This window comes from Apostichopus japonicus, chromosome 3, assembly GCF_037975245.1.
Source record: "Apostichopus japonicus isolate 1M-3 chromosome 3, ASM3797524v1, whole genome shotgun sequence".
NCBI lineage: Eukaryota > Metazoa > Echinodermata > Holothuroidea > Aspidochirotida > Stichopodidae > Apostichopus > Apostichopus japonicus.
In genome coordinates this window covers 1,799,419-1,823,189 of record NC_092563.1, presented here as the reverse complement: position 1 = coordinate 1,823,189, position 23,771 = coordinate 1,799,419, and the positions used below count along the sequence as shown (strand labels likewise).

Sequence of the window (23,771 nt, the reverse complement as noted above, 5' to 3'; positions counted from 1 at the left end):
AATGCCGAAGAAGTTTCCCGTAATTACTTCGAAAGGGAACAGGCAACTCATAGACAAACAGGAATAACTAATTTGGAAAGTAGTAACATCCGTCGCCAGGCCCAGTTTTTTTTCATTGGTCTAATCAATTTGACCGAGATTTGACCTTTCATGTGCTCAGCATTTGTCAAAATAAAAGAAAGTGATGACTTAACATGTATGCTTCAGTAACTGAGCATCAAATATAACATATTCTTGGCCATGGAAAAGTGTGATGTGTATCATGATGACCATAGATGATCATAACTGTTCACCCTTGTAACTACAAATGTTAATATTTCATTTTTAATTTACAATAATGAATAAATAAATTGTAACTATGAAATACTATAGGCGTTACACAATAGTAATTCCACTAGCTGTTACAAATTTACAAAACATTGTAATCACTTAATGATCCCTTACTATGAATTATTAAATTCAGTGTAACCAAGTAACGTTTCATGACAAATGTAATAGTATATCATTAAAACAAATCAATAGTAAGTCAATAATCATTTAAAGAAATTACAATTCGTTTGAAATAAAAATTTGTATATAATTGCAAGTTAAAAATTCTTCATGTGTGGTACTTATTAATACGACATTAGTCAAAAATTAATAATTCATCATTATGAAGTAATAACTCATTTTTTTAAATTAATATTTCATTAAAATATACAAGTATTTCATTACAGCAAATTATAATTCGTACTAAAAAATCAATAATTTGGGGGAAAATTGTACTCACGAATTATTCATTAAAAATACTAACGGGCTTAATTAGGCCTATACGTCGTCTCAACATGCACAAACTCCCGAAGATTGAGTACGAACCGACACTGTATGAAATGGATCAAAACAAATATGAGGATCAAGTGTAGTATTAGGGATTGGCCGCAAGCGGAGGAATACCAGCACCGTACTCATACACTCATCATACTAACGTTAGGTTTGTATTGCGAAAGATCCATCTTTTTTCCAGAGGCCTAAAGAAGCACGCCTACTTTTATAACAGTTGATTCACTGCAATCAAGCAAATCTGCCGTTCTTCTGTTGTTGAAACCGATATTCACAAATTCCTCGAGTTGTGTATCATCGTTTTGATCTATTTTAATTTGTGGTTGAAAATTCAATGAACGAGTACGAGTGCGAACGGCCGACGCACCTCGACTCTGTGATTGAAAAGTTCACGCCCCGCCCACGATATAATTATGCAAGTTTGGCTGTCACTCAAATGGACGATCTCTGAGACGACGATCTCTGAGTGGGCGATCGCTGAATGGACGATTTCTGAATCACGACCATTTCTCAGTCGCGGCGGTTTCTAAGTCAACGGCCCATTTCTAAATTGACGGTTCCCGAAAATGTGGGTGTGTTTGCAGACGGCCTGTGTATCAACGGCCATCTCTAAGTGGACGGCGCCTCGCGTTAAGCAGCGATTACAAAATGGACGGCTGCTGTATTTGAGCGGCGATCTCTAAGTGGACGGTTTCTGAGGGAACGACCATTCCTATTTGGACGGCGCCTCATGTTGACCCTTTCCGCGTTCCATATTGGAAACATGTCTGAAGATTACTTGTCAGTATGTTTAGTCTGTCACATAATCAACCATATATTTCAGTGCTGGACATTCAATATTTTAGCTGCCATTTGCATAACATTTACTGTTAGTGGTTGCCCAGAGACCATTTACATACTAATCTGATTATAAATTAAAGCATATATGCAAATAACCTATATTTAATTTCAAGCCAGGTAGAAAAGACAAAAAATAAAATGAAAGAGAAGGAAATAATGAACATTATTTACTTAAATATATAGGTAAAATGTTGGAGGTATTTTTAGAGATTTGTAGAGTTGATCAGTTTGCACTTTCTTCTCAAGAAACTGAAAAAAATAAAATAAAAAATAATCTGGCCAAAGGTTTAATGGTCGCCCCGAGAGATGACCAATTTCTGTTCGGAGAACTAAAATTATCCTGGACAATGTCTGGCGGAAGACTAGTTGTTTACATAAAATTCAGACTGCATTGGTATTTTAAAATATCTGCCCCCCCCCCAAAAAAAAATGAAAATTAGATAGACTGATAAATTGATATAGCCCTCAAAATTTGGAGATACTGACTTATAACAATACTAGTAGTAGTCTCTTGATCCACCTGATAATGGCCTCTTCCCAATCAGGGGAATTTTACCAGCCCAAAGCTGGTCTTCTATTCACTAAACTTACACTTCTCTCCCACACTCTGCATGTTGGTCATTTGTTGCTTTTATATGCTACATTTTTTTGACAAAACTGTTGTATGGACAAGTAAGACCTAGTTATCTGAGCATTTATTGTGATCTTAACTTATAAGATATGTAAACTTTAAATTGATAATTCTGTGCAGTCTTAGTAGGTCAATAAACACTTTTTATACACAGTTACACAGTTTTTGCCTTATTTCAGTATCTCCAAAGTAACATCGGGTGATACCAATTTAAACATTTATTTTTTATTTATGATTAAAATTTAACCTGAATTTGAGGTAAAAAACTATTCACTGCCGGGACAACCACCAAAGCTGATATTAGTCGTCGAGGGGCAAAATATTCGTCGTCCCTGACAACCAGAAGATTTGCCCTGCTACATACAGTACAAGTTCATGTGTCTTATTGATGCAAGCCTCAAATGAGCATTTCACAGGATATTGTCCTCCCCCACACCTGTGAGGCTGTATCTTGCAAGGGCAGAAGAAAGAATTAGAACTTAGTGGGATGGAGGCCTTCTCTTAGTTACTATTTTGTCTTTCTCTGTCCTGTTTTTTAAGCTAGTTTGAAATCCAATTCATGCAGTTTTTAACATTTTAACTAGATATATTAGTATTTTGTATCCCTACACCACTACTGGTGGTCATTATATCACAAATTTCTATAACAAATTTGGCTTCCCCCCCTCCATTTCCCCTCCCTCTAGCACCCTCCTCCAAATAAAACTCCACCTGTCGATCAATCATAGCTTCTGCCACTACTTTTGTTTTTGAATGTGATGGAGAATGATAATTTCTCATTTGACATATTTGAGGGTATGTAGTTACAATGAAAACTGAAATTGATTTAAAGGACTAGCCTCTCCCACCAGACCACCACCTTCCTATGGAACGCGAAAAGGGCAACCATATTTCGTTGCCTAAACTAAGTTTGTTTCGTTGCCTAAACTAAGTTTGTTACTGTCTAAACTAAAGCTGTTGCTGCTAGTTTACCATGTTGCTGTTGTTCGTTGATGTCTAAACTTACGTTGATGTCTAAAGTCACGTTGACGACTAAACGCGCCTTAATGTCTAAACTCACGTTGATTTATAAACTTACGGTTGATGTCTAAACTCACGTTGATGTCTAAAACTTTTGTTGATGTCTAAACTTACGTTGATGTCTAAACTCACGTTGATGTCTACACTTTCGTTGCTATCTAAAGTTCCGTTGTGAACACATTGTGAACGAACATCATTCTTTCTTTTCAAAAAAATTATAACAATCAACCGCAAGTTGCTTCCGTGCAGTGCTAACAACGGTTACATCTCTATGTTCCGACGTCTCTATGTTCCGACTTCTCTATGTTCCGACAATTTTTTTTGGACTCCAATTTTTTTTTACCAACATTTTTTCGGACCCATTTTTTTCGGACCCAATTTTTTTCGGCCTCAATTTTTGTTCACCCAATTTTTTTTGGACCTCATTTTTTTGGACCCATATTTTTCGGACCCATTTTTTTCGGACCCAATTTGTTGGTACCCCATGTTTTTTTTGAGACTCATTATTTTTGGACCCCCATTTTTCGGACCGTGGGGTGGGGACTGACGAAAAAAAAGTTGGTGTTAGGGTCGCAGGTCCCGGTGATCCACTTTTAGGTCCCGACCGTCCTTTGGTCCTAATCAGGGGTCAGGAAAAAATTGGTCACAAATCATGTTGGTCCAAAATTTGGGTCCAAAAAATTTTGGGTCCGAATAATTTTGGTCCAAAATAATTGGGGTCCCAAATAACATTGGTCAGAAAAAATTGTTCCGAAAACATGTTGGTAAAAAATTTTGCCCAAAAAAATATGGGTCAGAAAAAATTGGGTCCGAAAAAATTTTGGTCCAAAAGAATGGGGTCCGGAAAAAAAATGGGTCACAAAAGAATGGGGTCAGAAAAAAATTGGGTCACAAAAAAATGGGTCCGAAAAAAATGTGGTCAAAAAAAATTAGAGTCCAATAAATTGTCGGAACATAGAGACGTCGGAACATTGAGACGTCGGAACATAGAGACGTCGGAACATAGAGACGTCGGAACATAGGGATGTCACCCTAACAACATATCTATTACAGAGATTTTCATGCTAAATACAGCCAATGATGTTTTCTCAAATTTCCCGAGATTTGTTTGGTTAATAGTCCCTTACCCATTGTCTGCAAACATGCTTGCATCTTCAGTGCTCAATGAACGCAAAGTATGATGGTTTAACTATGTAACGCGAAAAGGGGGGGGGGTAATCGTCAATGTCATGCCGGATTTGTAGCAACAGCCATGTAAATATCCTTAACAACCTGATTTGTCGAACAAATCACGTTGTTAACGATATTTACATGATAGTTGATACAACTCCGAGGACGTTATTTACATTTATATTGTTGATGTCATATTTGAATAATTGTTCTATCACAGAAAGTTATGAGTTGAGACAATCTATGAATTTTCGGGAAGCTACCACAACATCTCTGATACTGTAAAGGACTTTAAATCTCACAGTATGTTATGTTCTCTCCCTTTTGAGAGTTGATAATATAAAATATGCACTTATACCACAGTTATTTCTTCGTTGCAAACTTGCGTAAATTTTTGCGGTCCCTTTGACCATGTGCTTCAAGTCATGATTCTGGTGCAACACTAATTCGTGTGCATAAACTACTGCAGTCATACATCGTCAAAAGTAGTCATTGAAGTTTCGACATTGCGTAAAAATGTTATTTAAATACTATAATTTTCGTAGAGTTGGTTGCTTCCAAATACTGAAAAGCATCCAGGGTAAATGTTGGATCAGTTGCTCTATGGTTGGATGTAGTCTGCGCTTCGTGAGTAACAAGAAGGGCACAGTATTGAAGTACGTAGGCAATATGACTCACAGAACTAGTTTACTTAACCCGCCAAGCAAGTTCATTCGTAACACCAATCCAGTTCGGAGTTTCGATTTGCGAAAGGGATTGTGTTGTAAATGGAAAATACACAAACCTTGCTCAGCATTGTTAAGAATTTTAGACCAAAAAAACCGCTAACATGTTATGCAAGAAACGAATCATCCAAGATACACTCGAGTTTTGACTAAGGCTATGTGTTGTAGGTAAGGTGATATGATCTTTTCTCCACAAATTTTCAGGATATGCGCATGTGCAGTTGAAACTCCGAAGTTTGAACAGGCCTAATACAAATTGCGTGGAATTTAGCGAGATATGCACACTACATTTGCGGGGATATTTGAAGAGTTGGGGTTGCTGGTAAAATCGCTGCAGGTCAAAGCATCGAGGTACTATATACGGAGTTGGAGAGGAGGAAAGAGTGGCAGGGCAGGCGAAATGAAGGTCGGACGGCCGCCCTTGTAAAACAGCGAAGCTAGGGCACTCGATGGCATCCGCCATATATATTGTGTAGAGCATTCACAAAGTACATGCAGTGATAAGATCGCATCTTCTCAACTATAAACACTAGTAAAAGTATAGGTTATATAATAAACGCAATTGGTGTTCGATCGGGACGAAAACATTTGTCTTTAGTAATGTTACTGTCATTCGTTTTACTTGATTGCCGACATTCACAACATATCCAGACATCTTGTAATGGTTCAATAATTTAATTTTAAGTACAGTATTTTATGCTGGCATTTTGTCTCGACACTTGTTTTACTTGATTAATGAAATTCCCAGATTATCTCTACAAATTGTTGGAGGGGCTCAATGAAATCAGTTTAAAAGTGCAGTATTTTTATGCTGGTACTTTGTCTAGACACTCGACGTTGTACTTGATTTCCGACATTCACAGCGTATATGCATAGCCTATAAGTATAACATCATAACATTTTAAAAGTTGTTTACCGTGCAGCCTCCTATTCGTATGAGTTGTACTAACGCACATGTTATCTGATAGACTGGCTGTGGGATATACGGTAGCTAATAAAACAAGGTTTCCACAAGTTTGCGTTTGGTGACTCCAAATGGACTTGGACCTCCAAGACCCCTATTGTTTTTGGTGCAGGTGTTTATAGCCACGTACAGTAGACTGACCTGTGTTTATCATGCCGTAGTGTTAATGTATCAAAATGGTGGTTCGGGCCATTTCTATAGTAACAGCTAGTTCTGCTTATACTAACACCTTTCTAGTGTACTGAAGTCATCGAAACCTCAATGCATTTTGCATTCTGGTTTACATTACGCGGTCGAGCAATTTTGAACAGCGCCAATAGCAACAACGTAAGTTTAGACAACGACGTATGTTTAGACAACGGAAGTTAAAATAACAACGTGAGTTTGAGCAACAACGTGGTAAAACAGCAGCAACAACTTTAGTTTAGACTGCAACAAACTTAGTTTAGACAACGAAATATGGTTGCCCTTTTCGCGTTCCATACCTTCCAAGCAAATTATGGTTGTCTGAACAGAAATGTGATGGATTCCAACATTGGAGACACCAGATGACCACTACAAATGTGTCCTACTTTACCATCCAGGAAGGAAGGTTGGGGGTGTGGAGGGATATGGGATTAGGGGACATTATCAGTGTTGTCTTGTTTTCATGTTACTTAACTATATCTGTGTAGTGGACATACATTCTATGATGATGTTTGGTATTAAATTGATAGTCAACATTCCAAAGCCTAGAGCTATGGGGTGGGAGGGGAGGGGCTTATTCATATAACCACAAAGGTTTTCAAAATGCAGGTGTTTATAAGGATAATTCTTTGCTTTGTTTGCAGTGTTGCCCTCGATGTGACAGTAACAAATTCTTGAAGATACCAAAGTACCGTACCATCCGCACCCTGTGCCTGAGAGACTGATCGGAGTGATAAAATGGCAGAGAAGGATCATTGTGTGACCAGAATGCAAGGCATAGAAGACAGTTTGGCAGATTTATCTAAAATTAAAGAATATTATGATAACTGGGTGGAGACTTACATAAAGGTAAGCTGACTACTTTGGAATGATGTGGGGGGTTGGGGTGAGGGGGGCAGGGGGTGAGGGGGGCAGGGGCAGACTGGGTCTTAAAACCGGCCTGGGCATTTTTCACCTAGACCGGGCCATTATTCATTGATATGTTACTTACTAGTGATCGCCGTCCTGGAGGAGGGGTGTAAGGGGAGGGGGCGTCCCCCACCCCATACACCACATACCCCCCATACACCACAAGAACGTTCACATGCCACTTGTGACACAAGTAACTTTACCAGCTCAGCTTGTAACAATGCTCTTGTAAGCATCGGTGAAAAGGTTCAACTTGACGAGCCCCTTGTAGCAGCAGAGATCGAGGACAGTCTTTACATGACTGATTCCCACAGTTAAAAATATATTTCTACACAGCCCGTCTGTATTATATTAAGTACTGTGAAATGGGCTGTAAATTTTACCAGGCTGCCCAGCCCACCGGGCATTGCTCAAATGCCTGTGTGGCCAGTCCGCCACTGGGGGGGGGGATAGAGTTCATTGCGAGGCCCTCTTGAGTGCGTGACCCTGAGAATGTTCAAAATGAAGTCCTTCATGAGCCATGTTAGAAAGAATGACTCCTGTGTTAGGTACTTGGCATTAGGAGCCATACAAAATGGCTGGTTTGAGATTCCCTGTAAATTAACTGTATATATTTTGAGTGCTAATTAGCATCTACTGTGCTGAGGTAATGCACCAGGGGGTATGTAGAATTTAGCCTGGGTAAGGATGGGTTGGGGAGGGGGGGAGGTGAGGGTGTGAGTCGATGAACAGTGCAGCACGGTTAGCTGGGGCAAAAGTGTGTCTCAAAGAGCCAGTACGTTGTTGAGGGAGGGGGGAGGGTGCCATGGGTCTCCAGGCTGATACCGTAAACCCACAGAGCTCTTTCAGAGAACTTGTCCCTTTATCCTAGTGGTCTTACCTATATGGAAGCACACTATACAGGTTTGACTTGTACCTTGGACAGATGTACCCACAACTGTATGACACAACCAGAGGAAACTTAATTAGTTCTCCCAGCTATCACACAGAGCTTAGTATCCCAGTATGTCAGAATGTTGCACATTAGTCAACAATGTTATTTAAACGTTGGTCTGAGGTGTCAACATCTGTTTTAGGCACTGTTCAAAACACCTCAATCGGAAATAAAGAAATTAGGACAAATAATCATGCATCTGTGTTGCCTTGAAATGTGATACTAAAGTACTCAGTGTTAAAGACATGTAGGTGCATTTTGATAGCCACATTGGCATTCCACATCGGGATTAATCAATAAACATGTCACAAGTTGTGCATCATCAAGCTTTAGAGACTATGAGTGTATGATGTAGCATCTATAGATAGATGCTATGCTATGTCAGTGTTAAATGAGCAAATCGCTATTATATTTATGTATATATGTCATAAGACACTTTTGTGCACAGAAAGCCATCATAGTATTTTACGAGAGACAAAGGTGGGAGCCTTGCAAAAGCTGCCAAACAAACTTTGAACTCAGGAAATTTTTCCCCCTCTCTTCCATAGTAATTAAGTGCTGTGTTCTGTTCCCCAAGATGGGATTCAATTGTGTGTGTGATCAGAGGGCTGTGTGAGCAAAGAATGACACAAGAGTAAGAGATGCTATAATACACATGTACTTTGAGCTGGTGACTATGTGATATATTTGAAAGGTTTGCTTGCTAATCCACAAGCTACTGTACACTATTAGCTTATACATGTCTGTTGGTTTAAACTACTCCAGCACTACTGCAAAATTATAGCAGGCAGTACTACTGTTGCTATGGACTACTACTGTTGCTATGGACTACTTTGGCAGGGAGTACTACTGTTGCTACGAACTACTTTGGCAGAGAGTACTACTGTTGCTATGGACTACTTCGGCAAAGAGTACTACTGTTGCTATGGACAACTTAGGCAGGGAGTACTGCTGTTGCTACGGACTCCTTCGATAGGGAGTACTACTGTTGCTACGGACTACTTAGGCAAGGAGTAATACTGTTGCTACGGACTACTTCGATAGGGAGTTCTACTGTTGCTACGGACTACTTTGGCATCGAGTACTACTGTTGCTACGGACTACTTTGGCAGTGAGTACTACTGTTGCTATGGACTACTATGGCAGTGAGTACTACTGTTGCTACGGACTACTTTGGCAGGGAGTACTACTGTTGCTATGGACTACTTCGGCAGAGAGTACTACTGTTGCTATAGACTACTTTGACAGGGAGTACTACTGTTGCTACGGACTCCTTTGGCAGAGAGTACTACTGTTGCTATGGACGTCTACTTTGGCAGAGAGTACTACTGTTGCTATAGACTACTTTGACAGGGAGTACTACTGTTGCTACGGACAGCTACTTTGGCAGGGAGTACTACTGTTGCTATGGACTACTTTGGCAGAGAGTACTACTGATGTTACAGACTACTTTGACAGGGAGTACTACTGTTGCTATGGACTACTTTGGCAGGGAGTACTACTGAGTTACTGACTTGTAAGAGATAAAATGTACAACTTAAACATACTTTTGGTAACCTGGGCCAAACATGACCCAGACAGACAGGAAGTTACTCTGTCCTCTTGTTTACACTCTCTGCGGCCAAGAAAAAGAGGCAGGGCTGCTAGGAAACAAGACTGTGACATAACCAATGACATCATACTGATGATTTAATAAATGGTAATGGTAATACATGGTAGTGTTAAAGGCCCCTTGTAAAGGTAGTGCTGAAGGCCCCTTGTAAATGGTAGTGTTGAAGGCCCCTTTTAATAGTAGTGTTGAAGGCACCTTGTAAATGGTAGTGTTGGATGCCCCTTTTAAATGGTAGTGTTGAATGCCCCTTTTAAATGGTAGTGCTGAAGGCACCTTGTAAAGGTAGTGTTAAAGGAAGGCCCCTTGTAATGGTAGTGTTGAAGGCCCCTAGTAAATGGTAGTGTTGAAGGCCCCTTTTAATAGTAGTGTTGAAGGCACCTTGTAAATGGTAGTGTTGAATGCCCCTTTTAAATGGTAGTGTTGAATGCCCCTTTTAAATGGTAGTGCTGAAGGCACCTTGTAAAGGTAGTGTTAAAGGCCCCTTGTAAAGGTAGTGCTGAAGGCCCCTTGTAATGGTAGTGTTGAAGGCCCCTAGTAAATGGTAGTTTTGAAGGCCCCTTTTAAATGGTAGTGTTGAAGGCCCCTTTTAAATGGTAGTGTTGAACACCCCTTTTAAATGGTAGTGTTGAAGGCCCCTTTTAAATGGTAGTGTTGAAGGCCCCTTTTAAATGGTAGTGTTGAATGCCCCTTTTAATAGTAGTTTTAAAGGCACCTTTTAAATGGTAGTGTTGAAGGCCTCTTTTAAATGGTAGTGTTGAATGCCCCTTTTAATAGTAGTTTTGAAGGCACCTTGTAAATGGTAGTGTTGAATGCCCCTGTTAAATGGTAGTGTTGAATGCCCCTTTTATATGGTAGTGTTGAAGGCACCCTGTTAATGGGAGTGTTGAAGGCACCTTGTTAATGGTAGTGTTGAAGGGCCCTAGTAAATGGTAGTGTTGAAGTTCCCTTTTAATTGGTAGTGTTGAACTACCCCCTATTAATTGGTAGTGTTGAGGGGTTGTGGTATCAACAGTTATAAAACTGAAAGAAAAGAGATTGCTATCAATTGTTATCAATATCAAGAGATTGCTATCAGTTTATTTTCAGTATCATGAAATTGCTATCAAGATTATTATCACTCCAAGTATATAGTCTATCATACTATTTGTATTGCCCAATGAGTCGGTGTTCATTCAAAGTGGAACTATGATCAGTCTACATGAAATGAATCTTGATAAGATTAATTATTAATCAAATATTTAATTAAGCACAAGTTTTCTCAACAATGGAATTACAGTTTTAAACCCTTAAGATGTCTTTATTTGTGCCAACTCAAAATCCCCATATAAACCGCCCCCTCTGACTATGGACGCTCTGCCACGGGGGGTGGGGGGGGGGGGAGCCAGGCATGTGAAGACCTGTAAGTGTCTTTTCCATGCAAGGACTGAATTTACTATTGATATGACCAGGACAGGAACCTGCAGTCCTGAGATCAAGGCAACTCCATTGCCTAAGTTATATGACCACACAGAAGCACTCATTTACTTCATGCCTCTCTTACATGTCTCAGCACTACATACTGTATGCACTCTGCTTCATGTAGAAGTTGCTCGTTACCATGGTAATAAGATTTTAGCACCTCATGCACCCTCGTTGCAGACTCACACTCCCGGGGTCACACCGCAACTTCATCTTGCTTGTGAATCTACCAATTTTCTGAGCCGATGTTGGCGAATTTTGAATACAAAATCTGATTTGTTAATCTACATGTTTTCTTGCAAGTCTGTACTCTATGGAAGGAACAAACAACTTTGGAAATTGTTATTCATGATTTGGTTTTGTGCATGTGGAGGTGTTCGCATCAAGTGGAGTCCAATTACTTGACAAGTATATAAATATTTACTTCTGATGAAAACATGTAGCAGTGTGTTTTTCTTGTTTTGATGGATTGCGACCTTATTCTGTATAATCCTAAGTTTTATTTTGTAACATTGTCAGATCTATAAAGCTAGCCAGCTCAAACTAAAACCGCTGTCATGCCATGAAGCGCTAACTAGCTTGCAAACTTCCATAAGTTGCTTCAAAGTCAGTTAATAACTACATTTCTGTAATTGCAAACAATTAACAGGAACTCCAAACAAAAGACCAAAACAAAGGTCGTAATTATTGTCCCGATATATTCTAGAAAATCAAGACAGGTGCCATCAATTCAAATATTAAAGAATTTATACCAGTGCTTTTAAGAAGTACTTAAAAAGTAGGTCTGGTAACATTATGTACTTCAGTAAATACTAGAGTAGTCTTCTTTTCGCATTATACTTGTATTGGTATTGTACTCATATTGACACTCGTATTGGCTGCAGACCATTACACTACTGAGCAGTACACGAATGCGACACAAGTTGATCAACTATTAATGTGTGTTCATCTTCATGTAGGAACAAATGTACAGGCAGGCTGACTTAAGTAATCTGATTTAGCGTTAACGGTACCATGTCACTTAAGTAATCTGATAAAAAAACAGCTGGAAAAAATCCAAACTAGAAACAACTCAGCTGTGTTCAAACAAATGACTGACCAATTTATTTGCTTGGAGGGAGTGTAACAATTAATGTAGGCCCTACCAACAGACAAATGATATTTGCTGAAAGTTATGTCTGAATAGTATTGGTTTCGATGATAATCGTAACCTATGCAGCCATGCAAACGGATGAGTATGTATTTGTGTGTGTCTGAGACGCCTTGCTTGTAAACACGATTTCTTAAGAAGGGAAGCTTGGACCAATCTCATATTTGGTGAGTAGGTGTCACACATTGAGTAGAAGAAGCCTATATTGTTTGTAGAGGAACTGGTCATGGTCATTTGGTGTCACCAGGGGTCAAATTGTGAAAACCTTGTAAACATGGTATCTCAAGAAGAGAAGCTTGGATCAATGGTGTATTTCGTGTGAAGAAGTACCACATTAAGTAAAAGAAGCCTTTTGTTTTTGTAGAGGTCAAAGTTCATTTGGGGTCACTAGGGGTCAAAAAGTGAAAACCTTGTAAACATGATATCTCAAGAAGGGAAGCTTGGACCAGTCTCATATTTAGTAAGTAGTTGTGGAACGTTCAGTACAAAAAGCATATTGTTTTTTGTGGAGGTCAAAGGTCATTTGGAGTCGCCAGAAGTGAAAATGTGGAAACCTGTTTAATAATCTACCGTGTCTCCCACCGACCACCCTATTCTATAACATGTGCATTAAGCCTCATAAGAATAGGAGAGGTTGTTGGCTATTGGAAACTAGCTTATAGATATCATTAGCTAACCAACGACAAAAGTTACGTCGAATTAACCATGTCGCTATTGCATAGGTCATTGTATTACAAATGTGTGCTGTTTGTACATACAACGTTCATCAGAATGAACGATACCGTTGTGAAATCACAGACCTGTATTAAATCTTTGCTTCTGTTGTTGAAGTTTTCACAATTATTGAGATTCAGTGCCAAATAAAATGTTCAGGTTAGGATTTAGTTACATTGGGGAAATGACCAGGCGCCATTTACAAAACTTAACTGTAGCCTAGTTAGATTTTTAACAGTGACCAATCTCAATGCGAATTACCTGTGTAAAATGGTTCTCTAGCTGCAAGTGCATTATGTACAGGAAGTTTTCATGTGCGGAGATTGTTCAGAAACTCAGTAGACTGAACTGGGTTTATCATGCCAGCTATTGTGACAGCTATTTCTGGTTAACAAGCAGAAGTCTAGTGCAATGAAGTCATTGTAACCTCAATGCATTTTACATTCTAGGTACTTTATGCTTCACTACACTAAGGAGTGTCAACTGTGCATTGAAGGATATCAGCCTAAAGAAGCGATGTTCAATAGACTTGAATAATTTGTATGTTCAGCTTGAATCCTAACCTTATATAAAATTATGCTTTTGCCAAAGTTCAATTGAGACATTCCCGAGGGTTATACTGTCCCAATTTTTTTATTTTTTTATTTTAATTTTATTTTCATGTCTATAAATTTTGGGTCTTGTGTTGATGTTTTTATCAGACTTTATTTGTTGTTTAAAACACAGCTAGATTTACAAAAACGATATAAAATATACACTTTCTTATTGATATTATTTTTTTTATATGGTGGTGTACGGTAATTGTGTGTGTCCCCTGAATTCGTGTACTGTGTTATATTTATGTAGCTGTGCTGATTGACACTGTAGTGGCCCGTGTTCAGAAGACAAATTGTAATCACTTGTTCAATTGCAACCTTTAGCTAAAGAGCCTTAACAGACACAGCCAAACTTGCCACTGTAGTGCAAAACAAGGAGCCATCATTCTTATATTTTGAGAGGTTCAGTGGAATTATATATAGTAAACTTCAATACATGAAGTAAAGTTTTTCCCTCGCCTCGAGCAGTTTGATCCTCGATCTTAATTCTTCCTATTTCTGGTAGAATTTGGTCAAACCATTGATGAACTCACATAGCTGAAGGATAGAACTAAACCACTGAGCAAAATCAATATCGCAAATTTGTGATATACCTACATATGTATATGTTTTATTTGACTTGTGTCCAATATTTTTAAATATTTCCACCGTATGGGGGGACTCTGTGTAGAAAACTGCACTTTACAGGGACAGTATTGTTTGATGCAGTGTACCAGTTTCTCGCCCCAGGACACTGTGAACCCTTTGTGCAAGCTCTATAGGGATGGACGTTAATGTCATACCATAGTGTACTCTTAACCACAGCGTCCACTCTTTCTGTATGTACAGTACAGTGGTCGCAAGCTTGCAGGCCAGAATGGCCGGCCGGTTGTAGACTGAAATGCTTTTAATAAAGTGAAACTTACTTTCATTTTGTTTTGTTTGAAATAACTTTACAGATATTGAAGAGAGGTTGAATAGGTGAAGCAGGCGCGTATCCAGGGGGGGGGGCATTGGGGGCGCGTTAACAAAAAGAGGAGAGAAAAAAAGAGAAGACAAAAAGGAAAAAAGAGGGAGAAAAAAAGAGGAGGAAGGAGAGGAAGGAAGGGAAAAGAAAAAGAAGAAAGAGAGAAAATGGAGAAAAGGAGGGAGTAGAAGATAAACGCCAAGATACCGAGAAGAGAAGAGGAACAGTCATAATTACAGCGCTGATCACTATTATATACACAGGGTAGCCAGTGACGAATCGAGGATTACCGAGGGGGTGTGCGCCTCACCCTTCCCCTTACACCGACCAACTCCAATTTTGACGTTTCCATTTTTCCTCTCTCACTAATGTAGATGTCTATATATATACCGGTACTATATATGATAACGAGTGTGTGTGTGTATGGACGCCTTAAATTGTACAATTGTGCTATGAAACCAACTGTGGCTGGTCTCGAACTCGACCGAGTCGTCGGGGAACATGACGAACCCATCACTTCTTGAGATTGTTCCCATCTGCATGAAAATGCGCGCCCACAAACATACGCCCACCCCTCTAATCGCTTCCTGATGAGTTACGAAACTTAATTAATGACCTTCGCCCGTAGTACCAAGACCTTGACAAAATCCGACAACACACCACTTCATCAATAACAAGTGATCGGGTATATTAGTGACGTCTAGAGGTCGTGCAACTGACCTACATAGAGTTTGACCACTTCCGACTTTGCAATTTCCCAAGATCAGGCCCTGAAAAATCCAAGAAATCCCAAGGGCACTGTACTGTATGGATATCTAGCAATATCTAGCGATAGGGATGAAAATCATAAGATCTTCCCTTAACTGAAGGCAGATAAAGAATCAAAGCCTTCAGTGTGTAATGAACTTGAAACTGTGCGTCTTTCGAAATGAAAAGAATGTGGGGCAAAGTAGCCTAACTCCTATGGGCTCAAACCGTGCTAACCAGGTGGCCCCGACCAAAAGGGGGCCCCGCTATACTGAAGCACAGAAAAAGGGTATACCTCTTTGGATAGGGAGGGCCCGTTTTACTGGGAAAGAAAAACTCATGCAAAGACTGAACAAGACAATATACATATTTTCATGTGATACGGAATACGGACATCATGATCATGGGCTCATTGGGTATTAATGTCTGTGTCGAGCTAGTTATGTTATTTATTATTATAATTGAAAACGAAGTATATTATTTAAAACCCAATTCCAGCCAATGTTGTACTGAGTACAACATCGGGACATATGATTTTTTGAAAAATTCTAAAACAATAACCCACCACCCAACAGACTTGAAACTGCGTTCATTTGAAAAAGAAGGCAGGGCTTGCATATAAATATAATATAAAAGGTAAGAATAAAGATGCCTTCGGTGTATCTGGTAAGTAAAAAAGCACGGGAAATTAGGCTTAGATGGAGACAAAGTTTCAGCCGAAATTAGGTTTATGCTAAGGTTTGATAACTGTATTTGTACAGTAGTCTCCATTTTACTCCATACAGTATAGGGGGGCACTTGCCCACTCCCCGTGGAAAATCACAAATTAAAAAAAAAGTTAAGCATTTGACATTTCAATGATTTCCCCCAACCGACAGTTCTCTAGTTATGTCCATTGCATACGGACCCATAATGCATTACTGAAATTATTGAAAGTCAAAATCCTAAGACATGAGATCTCAAAATAACCGATGTGTAAATGCAACTTGAATGGGAAGTGTCTTTTCCGACGATCTAGGAGTACTTTTTGGCAAAGAAATCGTTGTGCGCTCCGCGCCAACCGATGGTGGCGCTCCGCTTAGATAGTATCAAGTAGTGTGTTACACCTTTATGACCTACTGACTCCCCCCCCCCCTTGTAAACATTTCTGAGGACGCCCTTGCTTAGACCTCCTGATAGGGGCCCCTTTGGGCCAGGAGCCCGCCAGGCTCATCGTTACACCCGGGTGGAGCATTACACAATAAACAGATAATAGTTACTTATTTCAGTCTCCTTTCAACTATTCGAAATTTTAAAGCAAACAGCAGATATCACATCATATCAGTGAGCATGAAAATGGCGCTCCGGGATGAACAGCCTCCAACTGTAGATATGTGTAGTGTTCGGTTTCGGAAATATCTGGTATTTTTTCATGATCCTTCAACAAAGTTTTTTAGTAGCCGTCATAAGAGGTTTTAATAGATGTACATCAATAAATTGACTGTGTCTGAATTTTCGAAAATTCCCTGACCACCATTCTTCATCATTATTCCCTCCTTGCAATTTTTACCGGTCTGTTAGGGGTTGAAGGTTTTCCTGTATTGGTTGTCCACAGATGAAAGTTTGTGCAACATTATGGGTATGTTTTAAAGTGAATTTATTCACGAGAATTTGTGAATTTTCAAATTCTGAACAAATAATGGGCTTAAAACCTTGAAAAGTGGGGCTTACAAGTATTGTGGGCCGCGACGTAGAATCACCTACAAAAAGCAATGATCCACAGGAGATGCGGTGAGGTCGAACATGATGTGTATCAAAACCAGAAATTATCTTGTACGCTGCGGTGGCGCTCCGCTTAGATAGTAATTCGCGCCCCCCTCCCAGGGTTAAAAAATCCTGGATACGCCCCTGATTACCATTGACATAATCATGATGAACACCCTTGCTAGCTTGGTAAATTTGGAACTATTTAATTATTCGCCCGCCTTGTCAGGTGACTGCACGTGATGTATCTTCACATGTCAATCATCACCAAAATCGGAATTTGGAATATGTTAATGAGCTATATCGATGATATGTCGATTTAAATAGGTATATGTCAATTTGAGTTGCTAGAAACTGGTATAAGTCCAAGGCAATTGACTTCTACCGATTTAATTCGACATATCATCGATTTAAACTAGTAGATGTCGATTTAAATTGACATATACCGATTTATTTTACATATCATCGTTTGAAATTGGTATATGTCGATTTAAATATGTCGATTTAAACTGGTATAAGTCGAATTAAATCGGTATATGTCGATTTAAATTGACATATACCGATTTAATTTGACATATCATCGATTTAAACTGGTATATGTCGATTTAAATGGACATATACCGATTTATTTTACTTATCATCGATTTAAATTCGATTTAGATCGATGATATGTCGAATTAAACTGGTATATGTCGATTTAGATCGATTATATGTAGAATTAAACTGGTATATGTCGATTTAAATCGGTAGAAGTCAATTTAAGCTGCTGGAAACTAGTATATGTCGAAGGAAATTGGTATATGTTGATTTAAATCGGTATAAGTCGATTCCCCACAATTTGAGACTGATTGCCCGCCATAGTGCTGTACTATTTTGGTAGGTTCTACTGCATACACCACTGCGCATAAATGTAAACAGTATACTGTATTCAAATTTCAAACCAATCCGTTTTACTATATTCATTACACGTTAACCCAGATTCAAATTTCTTACAAACATTTCAAATGGATGAGCGAACGATCTTGCTAGTCACTGTTTTACTGCTGATGTCGTATTTGAGGCTAATCCAGCATCGAATGCATTTAATATTAGGTCTTAACACCTAGGAAGGTATATGCGTAGGCTAATGTAACGTCATTATATGCTAGGCCATACGTAAGGGTTCTAGCCTTTTAGTAACTGCCGTAGCAACTGAGTCCAAAATCATCTGTTTCGAAGTAATCATAAATTACTGTTTTTTGGCCTCTTCAAAAACCTGTGAGTTTGGCGTACAATGAATTATAGTTTATTAGATTTAAGTGGACTGTCATTCAGTTTGTTCTAGTCTCACGAACTTAACGGTGACTTTTATGCAGTGTTGGTCGAATCGGTGCGAAGAAAAATAAAATGTGTTTACGTATAGCGTCGTTAGGTAGTGTTTCTGTTAAGAAAGGCCCGGCCTGACATTTGAACAAACACAACGTAGGTATACCCATGGAGCTATAAACAGCTCCTGGTTTAAAGTTGCAGTTAAAACGGCATACATGTCTATTAAGTGTTTATATGAATGAGAAATTGTTATAACGGAACGCCATTACTCTTTTAGAGATGTGTAACCATTTTCATGCAAACTTTCCTAGCTTCCAAAATTGTTATTATTTTGAATTCTTATACATGAACTCATACTTTCATTTGTGGCTTCATCATCTGTTACTAACAATGTGTTCAAATTTGTTGTATCACAGTGTTCTTGTGTTTAATTGTTTCTACCTGCAGGATAAGTTGCATCACATAATTTAAAAAACAAAAAAGCACCCACGGTTACAGTTTACCGTTAATCAATGAATCACAGGTAGTGATGTGTCTGTTGTATAAAGCTTTACAAGATTGATTGCCCTACACAACAAACAATAACAACACCACTGAACTGAACAATGTGGCAACAAACACGTATTTAATGTAGATCCCACCCGTACAGTATACCCACAAAGAAATGTGTAATACCCACACGTTTATAGTACTCGAGTCCAGTTTTCTGCACTCGGACTTTAGACCAATTCCAATTTGGTATATCATCTTGCTTGGCAGATCTCTTATATTTGAAGTTTACTCTTTGAGTGTCCAGAATGAGCACTTATATAAGGAGTCAATGCAGTGTTACACATTAATTTTAGCCACACATACAATGAATATCTTCTTGTTTAAAGCAAATCATATGAAGCCAATGCTTTGATTGGTTGCTGCTATTCGTCATATCGTAGATTCTTTGGCATAAACGATAGTGGCTTTGTAATTTATATAGAGACTGTGTGTATACGGTAATTCTCACAATGTAACTCCATTTCAATTAGATCCTTTCATTGTTCAAAGCTCAAAGTTATGGTTACAAAGATAAAACGGTGATCATTAGATGTCATTTTGATCTTAGTAATACAGTGAAAAGCAGTGTGATGTGACAAACAATAATTCACAATGACACAGGCTGTCCTGAAATGACCATTGACCTCAACAACTGGCTTCTTGTACTAAATGTGATACATCAAAATACTAAATATGACATCTGTCCTTGTTAAAATATAGTGATAAACAATGGTTTCCACAATTTGACCCCTGGTGAACTCAAACGAATATATGACCTCCGCCCACAACATATCACAATATCACAATATTGGGACTACTAGCCCCTTTCATCATCTACATGGCTGGCTGGTGAATGCCAGCTGAACATACACTCTCAGGCGCGTATCCAGGGAGAGGCGTTGGGGCGTGCGCCCCCCGGGTAAGAAAAAGAGGAGAGAAAAAGAGGAGAGAAAAAAGGGAAAAAAAGAGGGGGAAAATGAGGAGGAAGGAAGGGAAAAGAAAAAGAAAAAAGAGAGAAAAAGTAGAAAGGGAGAAAAGGAGGGACCAGAAGAAAAACGCCAAGACATCGCCAAGATGGTGGCGCTCCGCTTAGATAGTACTTTGCGCCCCCCAGGTTAGAAAATCCTGGATACGCCCCTGTGAATGTATGTGTGTGTTTGTTTGTTTTCCACAGAATTTGTTCTTTTTTGTTATCGCTCATATTTGTGGTGCTTTAATATAGAGTTTTTGTTCAACCCTTTTATAGACTTTTGACAATGTCAGAATGCCAAGTGTGTGTCGCAATTTGAAAGGGATGGCCTTTGTATCTTGACAATTGTGGTGGGATAAAGTAATCAATATCAAACTAACAGCCAGTAATGTAAATAGTCTAATGAAGGACATGTAATTAAAAGAAACAAAAAGGCCTGGTTATATCTAAGATCTAGATAACACACGGTGGATTGGTTCTGAACATGGGTACAAGCAGGCCATACTTTACTTTTAAACGAAGAATTCTTCCAGATATGATGACTTGTCGTCCAAGCTAATGACCGACTAATTAACTCCAGGGAATGATTTAACATTCAAATTTTTGGCAGCAGTTTTGTAGGCGCAGGCTGTAACTTTGTCTCAAACTGATATGGCCATTCCTGCATACAAAACTATACAACTATACATGTACCTCTGTTCATTGTTGCACTGATATATATATAACTTTCCCCATTTTGTTATTCCTGGAACATTAAAATTGTGGAGAAAAAAAAACCACCCTGGATTATTGGGTGTCAGAAAGAACATTGAAATATATTTTGCTACTTTGATTAAATCTGATGCAAAAGTGGAATTTAGTGAACGGTATGGCGTGTGCCCTCTGGCCACTTACATCAGGTGGTATTTACTGGCTGCATGCCAGTAGATTTGACAGTTTGCCAGAAAAACAGAAAAAAAAACTTCAAAATACTTCCATTTTTCTGTGAGTGTAAAAGCGACCTTGCTTTTCTAGGAAAGTGGAAAGTTGATATTAGCCACTAGATTTGTTTTTGATGCATTGGCATTTTCTTTCAGCAATTAGGTGACAAAAATTGTGAAAATTCTGGGCCTGGTACTTTCAACAGATAACTCTTATGATGACCTTTATCAGAAGAAACCAATCTCACATTAGTTACCCTGTTCCCGTTGGAATCCGTCTGAATTCACACTCTGAATACTTGTTAACCCCCCCCTCCCCCTCCCGAAAATGTCCCCCTTGCTCCGCATGAATCAGTACCAAGTAGACATTAGACGCTTCCCTGTGGGAGAAATGTTTACCAAATTATATGGTTTATTGATTGAAGAGGTCAATAAATGGCTTTGTATTCCCAAACTGACAGGGTTTAATAAATCATGGTTTTTTTTCTGTTGCCCAGTTCTTGGCAAGCACTGTTGTTTAGTATGCAAACAGTTGACAAAGCTGCAGCACTTGTTGGTGGACTAATAGCCTTGACAGATTTCCTGTGTCGTCGTGGTCACACTTTCGGTGGAGCTTTGAACTATTTATGCGGATTGTGCTGTTTACCTACGGTACCTCTAATATCGTTATCAACGTATGATGAGCACAGGCTATATACTGCTACCAGAGTGTGACCTGGATCCAATGCCAAAATTATGTCGCTGCAATTGGGAGCTTTGTTTGTCGGTAGATAAGCCGATAGCTGTTTAAATCCCCCTTATCTTTTATTGCCTGTTTGTGATGGTTTTCGCTGATTCACTGAACTGTTGTATTGTCATTGAATGTTCAGCCAATGCCCTTGTCATGTAACATTGCATTGTTGTTTTGTTTATGTATTAGTTCTTTCACAATGGGTGATAGGTTACTAATATGTCAATAGTCTATCTTATTTTAATTTACAATTCAGCTATTCTCGATTCTAGAGATACTGCAGGGAAATTAAAAATTCTACGTCCTCACTATTTGGTTCAACAATACTTTTCACATCGGGTTTTATCGGGAGTCATATCTTATCACATTTAAGATGCTCTGCTTTGACTGCAGTGCAAAGGTCAATGCACTGCTGTAATTGTACAGTATCAATGTAGGTTATGAGGCCATGCAACAGGCCTGTATATCAAAGTGACTAAGCAATAGGCATTGCCTGTATTTTCTGACCTAGTTGCTCAGTTGAGACAAGTTCAATAGGCCTCCTCCCATCACTACTAGCTGCTGGTTCTTACTCCTTTATCAAGCTCTAAATATCGTGTTGGAACAACGAGTGAGTCCTATTTCGCCGGATGAGCACAAGACGTTTCTGTTTCTCGGCTACAATATTACTTCAGTGATATTTGCCGGTTCGTGATCCACGATCTCTCTGTTCGATAATTTCCCAATTGTTATAGAAAGTTTCATTCACTGTAAATATCCTAGAGATTTGGTTTCGACAGTTATACATCCAAAAATTCACACAACGCAGATAATAAACCGTTGAATAAAGTATATATTAAAATCAGTTCCAGATGGTCATTCTACCAATCTGATTTGATCTGATCTGGTAATCTGATAATCTGTTAATCTGATCTGTCATCTGATCTGTTATCTGGTGACTGAATACACATTAAAAATGATGAAAAACGGTCGCGGAATATGGAAAAATGGAACTTATAATAAACAATAACGACAATAATCAATCACCTACAAGAATACATAATTTAACACAAAATCAATAATCATGGAACAGAATTCTCAATGCAAATATATCTTTAAACACATTCTATTATGTGACGTAATATAAACCTGTACCTTTCATAGACAATATCATTCTTAATTACACATATATATAATACGTTACATCAAAGGAGGTTTATGGTAAAACAACTTACATGAAACTTTTGGCTTTAATCCTATACAAAACAAATACATGTCAATCGTCATCAATCGTTCTCGTTACTGAGAATCAATTAATTAGAATAAACCAGAAGCAAGCAGGAGATGAAAACAGTTAGTTTGGGTAGGTGTAGGGCAAGATCTAAAAAGGGAAGGGAATACTTAAATTTGGTTGTCTTATTTACCGTTGACAGAAAAAGTTACAGGTTAAACTAAAATAGAATCTCAGGAACGATATAACTCACATCAAATTATGTGTTTTTCTGAAAATTCATGTGTATAAGTCATGATTGCCACGCAGCTACGTCCTCAAGTTAGTACAGTTAATCGTCTCCTACAAATATTGTGGAACTGTCCCAAGAATCGATCTCTCTGTGTAAATACATTAAATGCAGTCTGTCAACTATGAAGAGAGAAATTGCAGTGTATTGTAGGACTATGTGCACAGTAACCTTTAAGCTGTTTATATCATCGAGGTCAGATGGATTAAGATTGCAATCAGACAAGTCTGTTAGAACAATGTGACTTGCATGACGAGGCAGCTACAGTACTTGTGTTACACAGTACTACTGTTTATCAGCTTCATATATGTAACACAGAAATATCATAAAACAACTTTGGTTTCCTTTTTTTGTTTTTTGTGGGGTTTTTTTTCTTTTCATATGAAGAATGAAATGGAAGCTTTGAAAGTTTATTTTAGGAGAGTTTGTCAAGAAGATGGAGGACATATATCTTTCCTTGCTAAATTTGTTGAGACCTTTTTTTTTGTTTTCCTTTCTTATTTTTTTTTTTTATTTTTCTCTTAGGACTTTGAAACTGCAGACTATAAAGGGCCTCGTTTAGGGGCAGAGAAACTTGCGGAGTTTGTCAAAGATAAGCGTGCCAAGATCCTTGATGCAGGTTGCGGTGTTGGGACTGTGGGCCTACAGG

The 23,771-nt window shown here is 38.7% G+C and overlaps 1 protein-coding gene and 1 long non-coding RNA gene across 4 annotated transcripts in view; one reads left to right on the top strand and one right to left on the bottom strand.

Moving 5' to 3' along the window:
• Window positions 1-23,771, top strand: part of LOC139959695 (methyltransferase-like protein 27) — a 50,174-nt gene that overhangs the window by 7,930 nt on the left and 18,473 nt on the right. For both annotated transcript variants that reach the window (XM_071957506.1, XM_071957497.1), the window contains exons 2-3: window positions 7,000-7,204; window positions 23,648-23,770. In XM_071957506.1, the coding sequence (XP_071813607.1) occupies window positions 7,094-7,204; window positions 23,648-23,770 (234 nt within the window). In that variant the 5' untranslated portion in view covers window positions 7,000-7,093. The remainder of the gene's footprint in view (window positions 1-6,999; window positions 7,205-23,647; window position 23,771) is intronic.
• LOC139959704 (uncharacterized) overlaps window positions 1-23,771 on the bottom strand; it is a 57,043-nt gene that overhangs the window by 19,021 nt on the left and 14,251 nt on the right. The window lies entirely within an intron of this gene.